The 17,957-nt window shown below is 45.5% G+C and overlaps 1 protein-coding gene across 1 annotated transcript in view; it reads left to right on the top strand.

Annotated features, from left to right (window-relative positions):
* Positions 1–17,957, top strand: part of AHCYL2 (adenosylhomocysteinase like 2) — a 132,767-nt gene that overhangs the window by 101,950 nt on the left and 12,860 nt on the right. The window contains exons 5-11 of the mRNA XM_041002415.1: positions 1,709–1,811; positions 4,819–4,913; positions 8,616–8,722; positions 10,429–10,545; positions 13,819–13,882; positions 14,326–14,414; positions 16,745–16,815. Coding sequence (XP_040858349.1) covers positions 1,709–1,811; positions 4,819–4,913; positions 8,616–8,722; positions 10,429–10,545; positions 13,819–13,882; positions 14,326–14,414; positions 16,745–16,815 — 646 coding nt within the window. The remainder of the gene's footprint in view (positions 1–1,708; positions 1,812–4,818; positions 4,914–8,615; positions 8,723–10,428; positions 10,546–13,818; positions 13,883–14,325; positions 14,415–16,744; positions 16,816–17,957) is intronic.

Below are 17,957 nucleotides of genomic sequence, written 5' to 3'. Positions count from 1 at the left end.
CCAGTGTCGCTCCAGCTCCCTGCTAATGCTGCTGAGGGCAGCAGACGGTGGCCTAGGCGCCTGGGCCCTGCACCCGTGTTGGGGACCCAAAAAAAGCTCCTGGTGAAGGCCTGGCCCAGCACTGGCTGTCGCAGTCATTGGGGGGAATAAACCAGCAGAAGGAAGATCCATTCTTTAACTCTTGACTTTCAAATAAATAAAATCTTAAAAATTAATTTTTTTCACTTTGAAAGGCAGAGTAACCGAGAGAGATAGATTGACTGACTGACTGTTTCAGGTTGCTGGTTCACTCTTGGAATGACCGTAATAAATAGTTGGGACTGGGCCAGTCTAAAACCAGGAGCCTTAACTCCAGCCGAGTTTCCTATGTGGGTAGCAGGGGCCTGAGGCATTAGGACATCTTCTGCTGTTTCCCGTGTGCATTAACAGGGACAGAGTTAAAAGCAGAGCAGCCTGATTTTGAACCAGCACTTCCCTATGGGATGCCAACACGGCAAGCAGCAGGTTAACGACTGTGCCACAGTACTGACCCCATTCATCAATTTTTTTATTCATTAATTTTATTTTGTATGAAACCAATGTTTCCTATTTTATTTTTTTAATAATTTGGGGGTTTTATTTATTAATTTGGAAATCAGAATTTAAAAGAGTCTTTCATACGGTTCACTCTCCAGATGGCCGCAGTGTTGAGAACTGAACTGGGTCAGGCCGTAACCAGGAGCCAGCAGTTGCTCGTAGGTCCCCCACATCCCAAACACCTGGACTATTTTCTACTTCTTCCACGGGCTGTAACAGACAGCTAGATCGGAAGTAGAACAGCCAGGACAGGAAATAGTGCCCATATTGGATGGGGAACCTCAGGTGGCATCTTTAGCCACTATTGCATAACACTTGTACTATGTATTTAATGGGCTATAATCCCTTCCTGCGTTATCTCGATGCTCAGATTGGCCCTGATTTGGCCAGGCAAGCCCTCTGAGCGTGGCTTCTTTCCATTTTGACGTGCTCCTTTCGTTCTTTGAATAGTTCCGTGCTTCTGGTAAAGGTGATGTAAGCTCTGTGTACGCGTCGCCTGCCCTGGCCTTGGAATCTGCCGTTCCTTCAAGAAGCCCTGGCTGCTGGCGGTGGATTCTGCAAGGCAGTGCTCTTTGTTTTTGTGATGTTGTTTCCAGATCCTCATTGATTTCAGAACATGATTGTCCACGAACTCTGCATGTATTTATTGAGTGCCCTTTTCTCTCTCTTTGCCTTCTGGAACTCCAGTTACACGTATATTAGCCCATTTGATAATGTCCCTTAAATCTTAAATGCCCTGTTCTGATTTGTTTCCTGGCAATCTTTTTTTTTTTCCTTTGATATTTTAATTTGGTGATCTCTTTCCATCTATTTTTAAATTTACTGATTCTGTCTTTGGATTTTTCCAGTTTGATAAGATAGACGAAAGAACTCTTAGTCTTATTTTTTCTGTTCTGCTGGGGGAGGTCTGGTTGCTAAATCTGGCATTTCCGTCTCCCTAGCTCTTTCATTTCCGTCTGCCTAGCTCTTTCATTTCCGTCTGCCTAGCTCTTTCGGTTATGTCTCTGCTGAGATTCCCGTCTGTCCATGGATGTTACCCATCTTTTTCACTGAGTTCTGTAACATGATGCATTCGTTATAGTTATTTTAAAGTTTAACCAGGCTTGCTATCTCCTCTCTCTGTTTATTGCAGGTGCTTATGGAAACTCTGGGTGCGCTGGGGGCGCAGTGTCGATGGGCTGCCTGCAACATCTATTCCACCCTCAACGAAGTTGCTGCTGCTCTAGCAGAAAGTGGTAAGATCTTTTGTGTCTTCTCTATGTCTCCAGCTACAATAAGTCCCCCAAAACTTTTTTGTAATGTCAATATAAATCCTTATGAAAAGTTGCTAGTCTAAAGGAGCTGTCAGAAGAAATGAATCTGGGCCTGGTGCAGCAGCCTAGTGGTAAAGTCCTTGCCTTGCACACACCAAGATCACATATGGGCTCTGGTTCTAATCCACTTCCCATCCAGCTCCCTGCCTGTGGCCTGGGGAAGCAGTCAAGGACAGCCCAAAGCCTTGGGACCCTGCACCCATGTGGGAGACCCAGAAGAAGCTCCTGGCTTCTGGCTTCAGATCGGCTGAGTTCCAGCCGTTGTGGCCTATTGGGGAGAAGATCTTCCTCTCTGTCTCTCCTCCTCTCTGTATATCTGACTTGCCAATAGAAATAAATAAATCTTTAAAAACAAAACAAAATAAAGAAGACTAAATGAATCTTAGGCTGGCATAGCATAGCAGGTAAAGCCGCCATCTGCAATGCCTGCATCCCCTTGGGGCACCGGTACAAGTCCTGCTGCTCTGCTTCTGATCCAGCTCCCTACTGATGTGCCTGAGAAAGGCAGCGACAGATGGCCCCAAGAGCGTGGCCCTTGACTGCCACTCACGAGGGAGACCTGGATGGAGTTACTGACTCCTGGCTGTGGCTGGGCCAGTCCCGACCGTTGCAGGCCCCTGGACAATATGTTAACAGATGCAAGATCTCTCTAGCTCTACTTCTCTAAGTCTGACGTTCCGTTCAAATAAATTTTTAAAAATCTGTAAAACAGAATTTAAAGTGGATTTCTATCCTTTCGTTTTAAAAAATTATTTATTTCTGTTCATTTTACTTGAAAGGCATAGTGACAGACATTTTCCACCCACTGATCTACATTCCTAATGTCCATAAGCAGCCGTGGCTGGGCCGGGCGGAAGCCAAGAGCCGGAACTGCGTCCGGGTCTCCCACAGGGCGCAGGGAGCCACGTGGGAGCTGCGGTGTGCTGCCTCTCGGTGCGCACCAGGAGGAGGTTAGACTGGAAGCAGAGTCACCAGGACTGCGACCAGACACTGCAATGTGGAATGCACCACATGCTGCTCCCCGAATCCCTGGGGGTTTTGTTTTTGCTTTATTTTCTTGTTTTAATATTTTTAAAATGTATTTGGACTGCAGAATGGCAGAGAAGGAAAGAGAGACGATTTTCCGTCTGCTAGTTTACTCCTCAAATGACTACAATGGCCAGGGCTGAGCCAGGCAGAAGCCAGGAGCATGGAAGTCCAGCCAGGGCTGCCCCTGGGTGGCAGGGGCCCGGGACTTACACCGTTCTGTCTGGAGGTGCGTTAGTAGGGAGCTGGATGGAAAGAGCAGCCGGACGTGAACACACTGCTCCACAGTGCTAGCTTGTTGGCTTCGGATCGCTGTTCTTAATGAATTTGTTCTTGTTTGTTTGTTAAGGTTTATTTTATTTTTATTGGAAAGGCAGATTTACAGAGAGAAGGCGAGACTTTATCTATCTGCTGGTTCACTCCCCACATGGCCGCAATGGCTGGAGCTAGGCCAATCCGAAACCAGGAGCCAGGAGTTTCATCCAGGTGTCCCACGCGGGTGCAGGAACCCAACGCTTTGGGCCACCCTTGACTGCTTCCCCAGGCCACAAGCAGGGTGCTGGATGGGAAGTGAAGCAGCTGGGACATGAACGGGTGCCCCCATAGGATCCCCACGCATTCAAGGCAAGAACTTCAGCCACCAGGCTACCAAACCAGGCCCTGATGAATTTGTTCTTTCTAAGCTTTTTCATTGTTGTTGTTTTACACTTGGTCAACACCCACCTGTTCTAAGATTTCATTACAAGTTAATTCTTGCTGTGGCTCACCAAAAGTTGCACTACTCACTGAACGCTGCTCACGGTCTAAGGCACTAGGGATTAAGGAAGAAAATTCTTCAGCTGTGATTTCATGGCCTTGCTGATTTCCCAGCAGGTCGTTTGCCCTGACTTAATGTTTGGTGTTTCTGCTTCAACAGTAAAGGGGATTGACCTGACAGATTAATATTTGATTACAAGATCCACTGACACTTGAAGGACAAGAGAAGTGGAGAAATTTGGACTTTGCCAGCTTCTTAGCTCAGTGTCTGACAGCAGAGCACAGCCTGTAGCGTGACACACTCATTTCAGAGCTGCTGGAGGACAGTGGGGCTCCTGTAGCGCATGCAGGGCTTGGCTGGCGCTCTCACCATCCCATTGTGCTTTCACTTATATTCATTTTATAAAATTTTACAGATGTCTCTTTGATATAAATATTTAAAAGTTTTTAAAGAATTTCTTATTTTTATTTGAAAGGCAGATTTCCAGAGAGAGGTAGAGACACAGAGAGAAAAAAAGATTTTCCATCAGTCAGGTCACTCCCCCAGTGGCCGCAAGGGCCGGGCTGAGCCGATGCAAAGCCTGGAATCTGGGGCATCTTCCAGGTCTCCCACACGGGCTCAGGGGTCCCAAGACGTGAGCTAGGTTGGAAGTGGAGCAGCTGGGATGCTGACACTGCAGGCTGAGAATTAGCTTACTACACCACTGCACTGGCCCCAAAATATCTTACCTGTGTAACGCAGTGACCTGTGCATACACGTTCATTTCCTTGTCTCTCTTTTAACAATTGCTTGTTGACCTACCTAGCAGGATGCCGGATCAGAAGTGAAGCAGCCAGGACATGAGCAGGCACCCATAGTGGTTGCCAGTGTTGCAAGTGGTGGTTTAATTCACCATGCCCCAACCCCCTTCCCAAGTCTTGTTTTTAGAAACCATCATGCTCTGTCAATTTTGCTTGTCCCCTTTGGGCTTGGCCGGGCAGAATTACCACCAAACATAAAGGAATGTGTAAAGAGCTGAAAGGGATGCTTTGCAATCCAGTCAATCCAAGGAAAATAACAGAATGATCAATTTGAATCTGGGGGAAACCGGCCCTTCCTGCCAGAATTTCTTAGTGTTTAACGGTTCCTTTTGTCTCTTTTTCTCAGGATTTCCTGTCTTTGCCTGGAAAGGAGAGTCAGAAGATGACTTTTGGTGGTGCATTGACAGATGTGTGAATGTGGAGGGCTGGCAGCCAAACATGGTGGGTCAGATGTCTGCTAAGCCAATTCTGAAGGGGCCCGGGGTCAGCGTGGAAAGAGGGCGTTGCCTAGGAGAGGGATTCCCGACAAGAAGGAAGGAAAATGGCTCCACTTCCGATTGATTTGCTTATGGTTAGGATACCCAAGCCTCGTGAACTTCGTAATCTCAAAGTACTTCAATTATTGATGCTGATGTTGCTGTCAATATTAGCTGAAGTTACACACACACACACACACACACTCCCCAATAACAGCCAAAAACCCAAACCAACAATGAAAACCAGTTCCAGCGGAACCTGCGGTTTGGCTAGAATCCGTATCCTCAATGTATAATAAGGCTGAAGCATTTTTTGAAGGTTTTTTTTTTCCTCATTGGAAAGGCAGATTTACAGAAAGAGAGAGAGAGAGAGAGGTCTTCCATTTGCCTGGTTCACTCCCCCAGTGGCCACAGTCATGAACATCGGGGAGGACAAAGACTTGTGCCCAGCTGTGGAGCTGGCACCACGTGCCAGCAAGGGCAACAACAGCAGAAAGATGTAGGGGAAAAGCAGTCTTCCCCCAGAAGACAGGAAGCACACTTTGCTGAATCCTGCCAAAATCCGGTACTTCTCCTTTCCTTGCAGGCTCAGGAAGATTCCCTGATTACAGAAATTGTCCACAATAGAAACGCATGGGAGGAAATATGGACAGTAGATATTAAATATTAGGGATGGCCGGTGCTTGCCAGTAATCGAATATCATGGTTACAAGGGAAAAGTGGTTGAGAATAGGGGACTTAGAACAAAGTTAACAATTGCCTGATGTTTTTGTGGTTAGGGATCAGAAGCTGAAAGGGAAAAGCGCATGAGAGCTTCCATACGGGCAGCGAGAGCCAGAGAAACTGGCAGCTTTCCTCACTTTTTCGTGGCGTATGTTCTTAGGATCGCTGTTCTCTGAGAGTTTGAATCTAACTACGGACACTTGTTCTTAAAGATTTATTTTTTTATTATTTTTTCATTGGAAAGGCGGATATACAGAGAGGAAAGACAGAGAGGAAGATCTTCCGTCCGATGATTCACTCCCCAAGTGAGCACAATGGCCGATGCTATGCCGATCCGAAGCCAGGAGCCTCTTCCGGGTCTCCCACGCGGGTGCAGGGTCCCAAGGCTTTGGGCCGTCCTCGACTGCCTTCCCGGGCCACAGGCAGGGAGCTGGAAGGGAAGCGGGGCTGCGGGGAGTAGAACCGGCACCCATATGGGATCCCGGGTGTGCAAGGCGAGGACTTAACCACTTGCGCCACCGCGCCGGGCCCTACGGACACTTGTTCTTAAGGTTTGATTGGATCAAAAAATAGATGCCAGCAGAAGCAAAAAAAAAAAAAAGAGAGAGAGATGGTAGACGTGAGCCTGAGGGTTTTGTGTGCCCTGGGGTCCAAGATGGCCCTGTGACATCTCTTACTGAAATTGATCATTGATAGGATTGCAAAATGGGCACTTGCCAGGAGAGGGCAAGTCATATTGGTGGGAATTTTCCAAGAAGGAGGCGTCAGGATTTGGATAGTGCAGCCCAGCATTTCTGATGGCTCGGTGAGGCACCGGCGTGCCACAGCTCAGTGCCTCATAGTCTTCTAGGCTGATCTTGTCTGAGCTTATTTATAATTCAACAGCTTTCCCCGCCCGTGGAAGCTACAGTGGCCACAGCGTTGTGCTTCTTGTCAGCCCAGCCTGAAGTAGTGGTGAGCTGTTCACACCTACGTGCTGCACGGTTCCCTTATTTTTAGCTTGCGTGAGGTTGTGTTAGGCAGAGCTCAACAGTGTTTGGTGCCTGCTTTTTGGTTAGGAGAGCGCCTGTACTTTGAGAGTGGGAGAAAGGTCAACACAGTTTTGTAGGCCATTGTTCTGACAAGGAAATTATTTATCTGACCTTGTATTTAAGCTAAGCCTTGAATGAATATATTTCAACTCCCTAATTTAAGCAATAGCTTTCTGAGCATCCACAGGACACTCAGGGATCAGTGGGCTGGACAGCCACATAGGCTGTGCATCTGTAAGCAAACCTTCCCACATTGCTGTTTGTTTTGATAGATGGGGGTATTTCAAAAAAGCCCATAGAAAAATGAATTCAGCCTTTAAAAATGAATGAATTAATTAAAAGATGTTTGTTTGGTGGGCCCAGCATGGTACCTAGCAGCTAAAGTCCTCACCTTGCACACACCGGGATCCCATATGGGCTCTGGTTCTAATCCTGGTGGCCCTGTTTCCCACCCAGCTCCCTGCCTGTGGCCTGGGGAAGCAGTCAAGGAACCCCAAAGCCTTGGGACCCCGCACCCGTGTAGGGGACCCAACAGAAGCTCTGGACTCCTGGCTTCTTATCAGCTCAATTCCAGCCATTTCAGCCGCTTGGGCAGTGAATCAGCAGATGGAAGACCTTTCTGTCTGTATATCTGACTTTCCAATTTAAAAAAAAAAAAGGATGTTTGTTTTGGTGGGAAAATTTATAAATATTTATTTATTTCTTTGAAAGGCAGAGTTATAGAGAGAATGAAAGAAAGTGAACCATCCACTGGTTCACTCCCCAAATAGCTGCAGTAGGCTGAGCTGGGTCATGGCAAAACCAGGCGCTAGGACCTTCTGCCGGGTCTCCCCCGGGCCATCTTGCACTGCTTTCCCAGCTGTACAACCTGGGAGCTGTGTTGGACGTGAAGCAGAGCTGGGATTCTAACTGGCACATGTGATGTGATGACGACATCACAGGCGATCACTTAACCCACTGCACCACAGCATTAGCCCCCATTTTAATCTCCTTTTTTTGTACCAAAGTAAAAATAACTTGTACAAAAGTATTTATTTGAAAGCATTGCAGAGAGAAAAAGAGAGAGAACTTGATGTCCTACCCGTTGGTTTATAGCCCCGATGGTCGGCACAGCCAAGGGTGGACCGGGCTGAGGCCAGGAGCCAGGGGCTTCATCCAGCTCCCTACATGGGGGCAAGGCCCATACACTTGAGCCATCCTCTGCTGTTTTCCCAGGCATTAGCAGGGAGCTGGCTCGGAAGTGGAGCAGCTGGAATGTCAGTTTTGCAGGCAGCATTACAGGTTATGCCATAACACTGGCACATAAACATAGTTGTTTTGATTTTGTAATGTAGAATTTTTTTCTTTATATATATGTATGTTTTTCATGATGCAGCTCCATAGGCACGGGGATTCTCCCCTCCACCCTCCCATTCCCCTCCTACCGCTTCCCCCATATTATTATAACAGTGTATCCTCAGCAGCCCTCACGGGTCCAACATACTGCTGTTTCAGTGTATCCTGGCAATGCAGGTGTAGGCAATGGTAGAAAGTTTCGTCTCATATTATTAAGGTGTAAATTTAACAGGACTCCATTGGGAGTGCTTTCTTTATTGACCTAAAAATAGTTTTTAGTTACATTTGTCTGTGAACTTTTTGAAGTAACTTCATGGCAGGTATTTCGTGCCTGGAATCATTTATTTGGCTGTGAGAATTAAGTTTGATCTTTCCCTCCTCCTTGTCTTTTATATTGGTTTGGTGACTATTTGGTAGAGCATTGCATTAACAAGGCTTTTAAGTAGTTCGGTTTAACCATAAAGGAAATTTGAAGTAATTAAAAGTTGACCATTCAAAATTGGAAAATAAAACTCAGAGGAGCCCTGAACCTCAGACTGTCACGGAATGAGTGACAGTATTGATGCTTACTATTCCAGATCTTGGACGATGGAGGGGATCTTACTCACTGGATTTATAAGAAGTATCCCAACATGTTTAAGAAAATCAAGGGTATAGTCGAGGAGAGCGTTACCGGAGTGCACAGGTAAGGCTCGGCGGGCACGTGCTTGGCTTTCTCAGTCTAGTATTGCGCTGCAGTCACAAGCCTGTAGGACAGTTATGCTGAAAATTGTAGTCTCATAGAAAGTGACCAGATCTAAGCCTACACACTTCTTTTTAAATTAATAACATGAGTAACAAACCAAACATTCTTAGAGGAGGGACAGGTGGAATAGTGGAATCCTCATCATTTCCAGTTGTAAAACAATGACTGTTTGCTGAGCAAAGAAATTCATCCAAAAGAACAAACTTTTATTAGCATTCTTGAGTGACACAGGAGCCGTTCTATGTGCTGGCATATGATCCTGTATATAGAGTATGAGAGAGCTGCCTTCTTGCATGGAACTGCTCGAATAATAATTCCCTGAGTAAAGCTGGAATGATTTCTGTTTACTGTTATTCACTCATGAAGAACTGAAGATAAAATCTAGGATTATAGTGCAGAGAAGAAGCCACCACCTACAACACCGACTTCCCCTATCAGTTGGAGTCCCAGTTGCTCCACTTCCAGTCAGCTTGCTGCTACTGTGCAGGTCCTTGGCTCCTGCCACCCACAAGGTAGACCAGCTGGAGTTTCTGGCTCCTGCTATCAGTCTGGGCCAACCCTGACTTTTGTGGCTGTGTCATGAGTGAACTAGTACATGTAAGATCTCTCTCTCTCTTTCTCTCCCTCCTCTCTGTCACTTCCGCCCCCTCTCTCTTTGTAACTCTGCTTTTCAAATAAATAAATAGAGATGAGATAAAAACTGAAAATATCAAATAAAATGCTTAGGAAAGTACATTCTGAATTAAGTACCCGAACTCTTTCAATATATTGGGATCTTTTTGAACATACAAAACTGTAGATGATAGCATGCCTTCAGATTTTTACAAAAGGGGTGAATTTTGAATAAAGCATGTAATTCTTTTTTTTCTAAAATGTTTATTTTATGGGCTGAGCACAGTAACCTAGTGTCTAAAGTCCTCGCTTTCCATACGCCAGGATCCCATATGGGCACCAGTTTGTGTCCTGGCTGCTCCACTTCCCATCCAGCTCCCTGCTTGTAGACTGGGGAAGCAACAGAGGACAGCCCAAAGCCTAGGGACCCTGCACCCATGTGGGAGACCCAGAAAAGGCTCCTGGCTCCTGGCTTTGGATTGTCTCAGCTCTGGCTTTTGCAGCCACTTGGGGAATGAACCAGCTGATGTTTCCAATAAAAATAAATAAATCTTTAAAAAATCTTTATTTTATTTATTTGAAAGGCAGAGATAGAAAAAAAATCATCTATCTACCGATTTACTCCCCAAATGGCTACAACAGTCATGCCTGGGCCAGGCCAAACCAGGAGCCTGAAACTCTATCTGGGCCTCCATAGGGCTCCGGTATTTGAGCCATCACTTGCTACATCGCGGAATATTTGTTAGAGGGAAGCTAGAATAAGAAAAAGAGCTGGGAGTCAAGCCTAGGCACTCTATTCAATATGGAATGTGAGTGTCTTAACACCTGCCACCAAATGCCCACACTCCCCCTCGTGATTTAGGATCTTATTGAAAAGCTGTGTGCAATAAAGATATCCTTATTTCTCAGTATCCCCCCCTCCACTGGGATGAACACTATGCATGCATCATGCCTCTGTGCACGCGCAATCAGCATTTCCTGGGACTGATTCGAAAGCAGTGGCGCGTTGTAATGTCTCGTGGTTTTGTGCTCAGGCTGTACCAGCTGTCCAAGGCAGGGAAGCTGTGTGTTCCAGCCATGAATGTCAATGACTCAGTCACCAAACAGAAATTTGACAACCTCTACTGCTGCCGGGAATCGATTCTTGATGGGTATGTTTATTTTCTTTGAGATGAACTTGCGTTATTGAGTTAAGGTCCTAATTTTATTTTATTTGGCTTTGGTTACTTCTGGAAACTATTCATGTAGCACCTCTGCAACTGTCACAATATCACATCTGTTGTTTTGTTTTAAAATTATTTATTTGAAAGTCAGAGACAGAGTGAGAGATTAATTGATTGGGTAGTTCATGCCCAGATGCCTGCAACAGCCAGGGCTGGGCCAAACGGAAGCTAGGAGCCAGCTCCTTAAGCACGTTGAGCCAGCATCTGCCTCCCACCAGGTTGTGCATTAGCGGGAAGCTGGACTCAGAAACAGGTGGGACTCAATCCCAAGAACTCAGAGCTGGGATGCAGGCGTCCCAAGCAGCATCTTGACCGTTGCGTGAAACCCCATCACCTCAGTACTCTATCACCCGGAGCTAATATTGCCGTTTCTGTTGTAAGAAGATGATTTCACCGTTGGTGAGCAGAGTTCTTACTTTGTGACCTGATCAGACCTGTGACTCATTAACTAAAGTTAGTGTAAACAAGTTAAGTATCTTTGATGGTTTGGAGAAAGTTCTGGTGATCCTATTCCAGGTCATATGTCCTGCTCTTAAGCTCAGCCATTCTCTGGCCATCTACAAGTTTGTGGTAAACAGTCCAATTCCCAGAGACATTTCTAGCTTTTTAAGTCTGTAAGCATTTCAGTTCTGTTCAAGTCTGACATAAGCTGTCTAGATATACCAAATACTGTGTTTCCTCACAAAGGTTCTAACATTCTTTATCCTTGCTAGGAAGACTGTAGAATTTTTTAAGTGAAACCATTCAATTGATTTAATTTTGCCAAAACAATAGTTTCTATCATATAGGTTAATGGAAAAGGTAAGAGAGCTAGGACTGGTGTCGGGCATGGCAGTGAAGACTGCTTGGGATGCCCACATCCTGCATCCGAGAGCCTGGGGCCAAGTCCTCTGCTAGCCACCCAGCTTCCTGCTGATGCATATCCCAGGAGGTGGCAGACAGACTCAAGTCCTTGGGTCCCTGCCACTCACGTGGAAGCCTGGAAGCTGCCTCTGGTTCCTGGCTTCCACCCCATGCAGCCTAGCTCCTGCGGGCACTTGGGGAGCAGAAGGTCTCTTGATGTCGCCATGTGTCTCTTTACCTTTCAAATAAATGAAAATAAATACATGAATCTTAGAAAAGTGAAGAAAAGGTCTGTGGACTGCATTCCTAACCATTCTGAACCTCGGGTGATTCACTGGGTGGTAACACCATTGGTATTAGAAAGAAAAGAAAAATGGAAGAAGAAGGAAGAAAATTTAAAAAGGAAGATAAAATGAAAATAAAGAAATAATTTTTTTAAAGAAAAAAGTATTGGCTCCTTACCGTCCTTCTAGAAGTCTGTTGGTGAGTTCCAGGTTTGAGTTAGATCTTAGCAGAAGCTCTTTGCCGAGCAATCCTTTTGATTTGAACACATTCAATGCAAATTCTAATAGTATTTTCTCATAAAAGTGTGCATTTTAGTAAATTTTCTATTTGTTGAAGGCTCTAGCTCTATCCATAAGTAAGGGTTAGTTGGATGAATCTTTGATTGTATCAAATCAATGGTAACCTGGGATATATTTCATTAAAACATTTGCTGTCTGCCCCTACTGCAAAGGAAGACTGCTCAGGTTTCAGATCATAAGGTGCGAGTGTCTCAGGAGCACTCCTGAGGGTCCTAGGCTTGGCGTGTGAGCAGAGCTTGCAACCTGCATTATGGATTTCTTTCTCCCTTTGTCCTTGAACCTTGAGACGAATCTGGATCCCTACAACCACAGAGAAGTCACTTTCTGATTGGCATCCATTGAGGTCCGTCAGCCTAGCTGTCCATTTCAGGATAGGAATATTAATTAACTTTACTTTCCACAACACAGGTGTTTGTAGTCACAAAGAAAATAGTCTTTACTTAAGAAGAGACTTAGCAGTGGAATCTCTGGATTTTCCCTGCTACGCCAGCCGCTCCAGGCACATCTCCAAGCCCGGCCGGACTGTCTTCACTCAGTAGTTGCCTGAGGCCTTAACTGATGTTTAACAAGTGTCGGGAGGTACAGGCAGTTGTATTAGCTCCTGTTGGCAGGGCCAGATCATTAAAAGGCCTGAATCCTACTTTGCCTGTACGGCACTTACAGACATTTTTACTCTTTTTAAAAGATAAGCAGATAGGTAAGTAAGTAGAAATATCCACGGTTATTTGCAGGAAGTGTATATCTGATTGGGCTAGATTGGAGCTGAGAACTCTTTTGCCTTGCCAGGAATTCATAGAGAGGGGGGAGTGCACCTGAAGAGACACCAGGAACTGTTTCTACATTTTCCTTCAAGAAACTCTGGGAGGACCCGGCACGATAGCCTAGTGGCTAGATCCTCGCCTTGCATTAGCCGGGATCCCATACGGGCACCAGTTTATATGCTGGCTGCTTCACTTCCCATCCAGGTCCTCACCTGTGGCCTGGGAAGACAGTAGAAGATGGCCCAGGGACTTGGGACTCTGGACCCACATGGGAGACCCGGAAGAAGCTCCTGGTTCTTGGCTTCAGCCTGGCTCAGCTCCGGCCATTGTGGCCATTTAGGGAATGAACCAACAGGTGGAAGAGTCTCACTCTTTCTTGCTTGTTCCTGCTCTTGCTCTCATTCTCTCTCTTTTTTCCTGCTCTCTTGTAACTGCCTTTAAAAAAAAATCATATATAAATAGAATTGCTTGGATGATATAGAGTGAGAAAACGTTATGTATTTTTTTAAAGATTGGTTTATTTGTTTATTTAACTGAGAGAGAAAGAGAGAGAGCACTTCAATCTTCTGGCTCACTGCCCAAGCGACTACAACTGCCAGGGCTGGGTCAGGTCAAAGCCAGGAACCTAGAACTCCCTCCAGGTCTTGTACGGGGATGGCAGCGATGCAGGTGCTGGAGGTGTCATGCCCCTCCCCAGGCAGAAGAGCAGGAAGCTGAGTCTGAGAGCAGCCAGGACGCCAGCCCAGGCTCTGCTACGGGCTGTGTGCAGCCCACGTGACAGCTGAACCTGCTATGCCTCGATATCCATCCTTCAGATATTTTATTCAACCTTCTTTTTAAATCACTAATTAACTTCTCTAATATAGAAACCACATACTTTCTGTCAAGATTTAAAAAAAAAAAAAAGGAAAGAAGGAAGGAAGCAAGGAAATTCATGAAAAAAAGAGACCAGATTAGAGCCTTGAGGAAGAAACATGGTAATTTTTCTGATTTGACCTTCTTTTTCCTCCTAGACTTAAAAGGACAACAGACATGATGTTTGGTGGAAAGCAGGTGGTTGTCTGCGGTTATGGAGAGGTAAAGTTGAACCTTTCAGTTGTCAGGTTTTAAGATTTATTTTGCTGGAATATTCTGGAATTTTTCGTTTACTTAGATATCAGAATACATTTATTTACTGTAGAGGCTCTCTGGTTGAAGTGCAGTCTTTCTTCCTCCCTCTGTGTGTTTACCATTTCCTTTGGTTGATTTTGACTTGTTCCAGCACACTATTTGTGATGTTCTTTTTAGCTTGTGTTTTGATTATAAATCGTGAGTGTGGGTGTTGTTGTGCACGCGAATGTGCTAAGCAGGGGCCAGGGTTTGTTGGAGAATGCATTCATTTATTTGTTTTCCTCCAGGCATGAATCTATTCTGTGAAATGCCTTTTGGGGGTTGTAAAAGTAGGGTCTGCTTTACCAGAAGCCTTGAGAAACTGGGTCCTTATTGGCTTTCCTTCTGTGTTTGTTCTCTCCCCTCTCCAGGTGGGGAAGGGGTGCTGTGCAGCTCTAAAAGCCATGGGTTCTATTGTGTATGTGACCGAGATTGACCCCATCTGTGCCCTGCAGGCCTGGTAAGCACTCACTGCGGGCCCCATGGGTGGCAAGGGAGCTGCCTCCCACCGAGGGCCTGGTTAGCACCACATCTGGCCTCCCAGAGAGGTGGCCACGTCTGCCAGCTCTGTGCTGCAGAAGTCCAGGAGCTCTGGGAGGCTAGGGAGCACCGGAGGCCAGGGAGCACTGGAGAAGCGAAATGTAGGGATCCTCCAGGAGCTAACAGGAGCTTTGGACCAGAGAACAGGTAGCTCCTTGCCTTCTTAGTATATATTCGTCTACCCTTTGAGAACCCTGGTCAAGAAAGGAGGCTCGTATATGTGACACCAGCTTCTGTGATAACACTGAAAAGCACTCCTCCCCAAAATGCATAACCCAAATCCCCATGAAGGGTAAAATCTACTAACTCTGGATAAAATATACACAGAAAGTATTTATACTGTTTTTATAATTCTTAGATCTAAAGTGATTCCAAACTTAAAAGAATAATCGTTTTCTACCTAGAAAGTGGAGGAAATCATATCTACTTCATAGGATTGTGGCAGTTGAGTAAAATAATTATCATTATATATTATAGCATAAATAAGCAATCATGAAGATGCCAAGCTGCTGTCCTATAACAGATACTGACTAAATGGAAGCCGTCATGAACCTGGCCTCTTGCCACCCTCTGCATGATGGGAAATACCATCGTCCTTGGAAACTGCTGCGGGGTCCCGGCAGCCTGGACACGCCCAACCCTGTCTTTATCATTGCCCCTTCCAGCAGAGACCCCAGGAAAGAAAGGGGCGTGGCCCCAAGGGTTTACCATTTCTGTTTCCCCCATCCTATTATTCCTCACACGTCCAAGCAGCTGGTACACAGACTTGACCAGCCAAGCTGCTTGCTTCCTCAGTTTCAGGGCTCCAGCACGGGAGGGGAGCCACAACCTTTCTAATGCTTTTACGGTTCATTCTAGAAATACTAATAACAGTACCGTGTTATTAACAGTTCACGTTCCCTTGGAAATGAACTGGTCACTTACTATGTCGCAGTTCCCCAACTGTGCGTTAAGGATGGATGAGTAGACGAGGGAGCCCAGGTTGTGCTTTGAGAAGCACATGGACAAGTAACAACTGCAGCATAGGAAGGGCTGTTAGAGACAACAGCGCAGGCTGCTGCGAAAGAGCTGTCAGGAAAGCTGAGTCCTGAGCCGGGCAACGTGTTTTCTTAGCTTGCAAGTTTATTTCAGGTATAGGGAGTAAAGAAGGAGACAGCACAGAACATTTAAGAAGTTGGGCATAGTTTATTGTCGCTAGCAATTGGGAGAGTGGTAATATCTGAGAGTAGAATCATAGGAATCGTATGTCAGTATAATCGTATGGCACAAGTGTTTGGGTCTTATCTTGAGAAAAGGCCATTTCACTGGAGTATTTTAAGCAAGGAAATTACCCAAACTAGGTAAGTCACTCTGCAAAATGATTTGGAGAGATATGAAGTCTAGAGGCAATGAGGCTGTGCCAACATTACTGTGGTAGAGTGCGTGAGAGGTAACAGCCCCACCTTACACTAGGCCACCATGCGGAAGAAGGAACAGACTCAAGGAACTTAAAAGGAATTAAGAAGTATCAATCAAACTTGGCAACAACTTCAGTTACAGAAAGACAATAGGCTAGAATATTCTAGTTTTAGATCATAAAGTGGGGTAAGCAGTGATGCTATTCATCAAAGTTGAAAATGCATTGAGACTATTTTCAAGCACAGTGAGTGGAACGTTTATGAGAACTATCTGGTGGGTGATCTGATCCTTCATGGTCAAGCATCAGAGAGCTCTAAAGATAGGAAGATGCCAACCAGCCACCTGTTAAGTCGTAATTTGGGAAGCGTACGATAACCAAAAGAACAGAAGAGTCAAGAACAAAACCTTCCAGAACACCAATATTTAAAGGTTGGCTGGAATTGAGAAGAGGATAAAAAAAAAGTAGAAACGAAACCAAGAGAGAAGAATCTCATGGAGTCCAGGGAGCATAAACCTGAAGAAGGCAAATAGTGTTTAATGTAGTAGAAAAAAGTGGAGTGGTAAGAGTCTAAGAATTTTTTGACATTCAGAAAACCATTGATAATCTTGGAGAGAGCAATTGCAATAGAATAGTAACATCAGTGACAAGATGGTGCTTTCCAGGCGCTTGGTTGGTGAACAGCACGGTAAACCCTGGCTCACTGTTAACAAGAAGTAAGTTCTGGCAATGCAAAGGAATCTTTGATTCCTGCGTCTATAATCTAAGGAAGTCATTTGCATCAGCTGCCTCAGGACATGGCAGTGTGGCTTTCACTATCTGCTAGGATTAATTGGTTATGCTTTTTCCTACAGTATGGATGGATTTCGGCTGGTGAAATTAAATGAGGTCATCAGACAAGTGGACATTGTTATTACCTGTACAGGTGAGATGTGACATTTTAAGTCACGTGGCATTTAGGAACATTTACATAGAGCAGATGTTTGGGAACTCTGTAAAGCAGTTGGGTTGAGCTGCCACTTGCACCTGTGTCTTAGAGTCCTGACTGCTGCGCTTTTAATCCAGTTCTCTGTTAGTGTAACTGGGAGAGCAGCAGAGGACAGCCTGTGTGCTTGAGCTCCTGCCACTCATGTGGAAAACCCAGATGGAATTCCTGCTCCTGGCTTTGTTCTGAACACCCCAGGTTTGCGGCCATTTAGGGGTGAACTAGCAGATGGAATGCCTCTCTTTTTGTCACGCCCTCTCTCTTTGTTACCATGCCTGTAAAACAAACAAATCCCTGGTTTGGTGTTCTGGTAGAGTGAATTAATCTGTCACCTGCAACACCAGATCCCACGTGGGTGCAGGGTCCCAAGGCTTTGGGCCATCCTCCACTGCTTTCCCAGGCCACAAGCAGGGAGCTGGATGGGAAGTGGAGCAGCTAGGACACAAACCAGCACTCAGGTGGGATCCTGGTGCATTTAGCCCTAAGCCATCACGCTGGACCCAGGAATTTAGACAGAGGTTCCATCCACTGGTTCACTCCTGAAGTGTCTGCAACAGCTCCAGAATGGGAGCCAATGCCTAGAACTCAATCCACATCTCCCATGTGAGTGATAAGAATTTAGCCACTTGAGCCTTTACCACTGCTTCCCAACGTCTGCATTGGCAAAAAACTGGAGTCAGGAGTGGGGCCAGTGGTGAGGCCAGGCATTTTCAATGTGGGATGCATGCATCTTAATTGCAGGCTGTATTCCCGTGCACCGAATATGGCTTTTTTGTTACTGACTTCTTTTATTTAGTATGTTTTCAAGGTCCGTCCATGTGGTAACATGTACCAATGCTTCATTCCTTTGTATTGCTGAATCACAGTCCATTGATAGTCCGTATTTTATTGATCCATTCATCAGCTGGTGGACATTTGTTACTTCTCGTTTGAGCTTTTATGGTAGTGCTACCATAAACATTGCATGCAAGTGTTTGTTTGACATATAAACTGAACACACATATGTGAGAACAGAATGATTGACTCATATGGCAGCTCTCCTTGGAGCATTCTGGGACAAAGTGACAGCAGCATTTCACAGT

Source organism: Ochotona curzoniae, unplaced genomic scaffold, assembly GCF_017591425.1.
Source record: "Ochotona curzoniae isolate NIBS_2020 unplaced genomic scaffold, NIBS_Ocur_1.0 scaffold_2476, whole genome shotgun sequence".
Classification (NCBI taxonomy): domain Eukaryota; kingdom Metazoa; phylum Chordata; class Mammalia; order Lagomorpha; family Ochotonidae; genus Ochotona; species Ochotona curzoniae.
The sequence above is the reverse complement of the archived record's forward strand: the minus strand, read 5'-3'. Positions and strand labels throughout refer to the sequence as shown.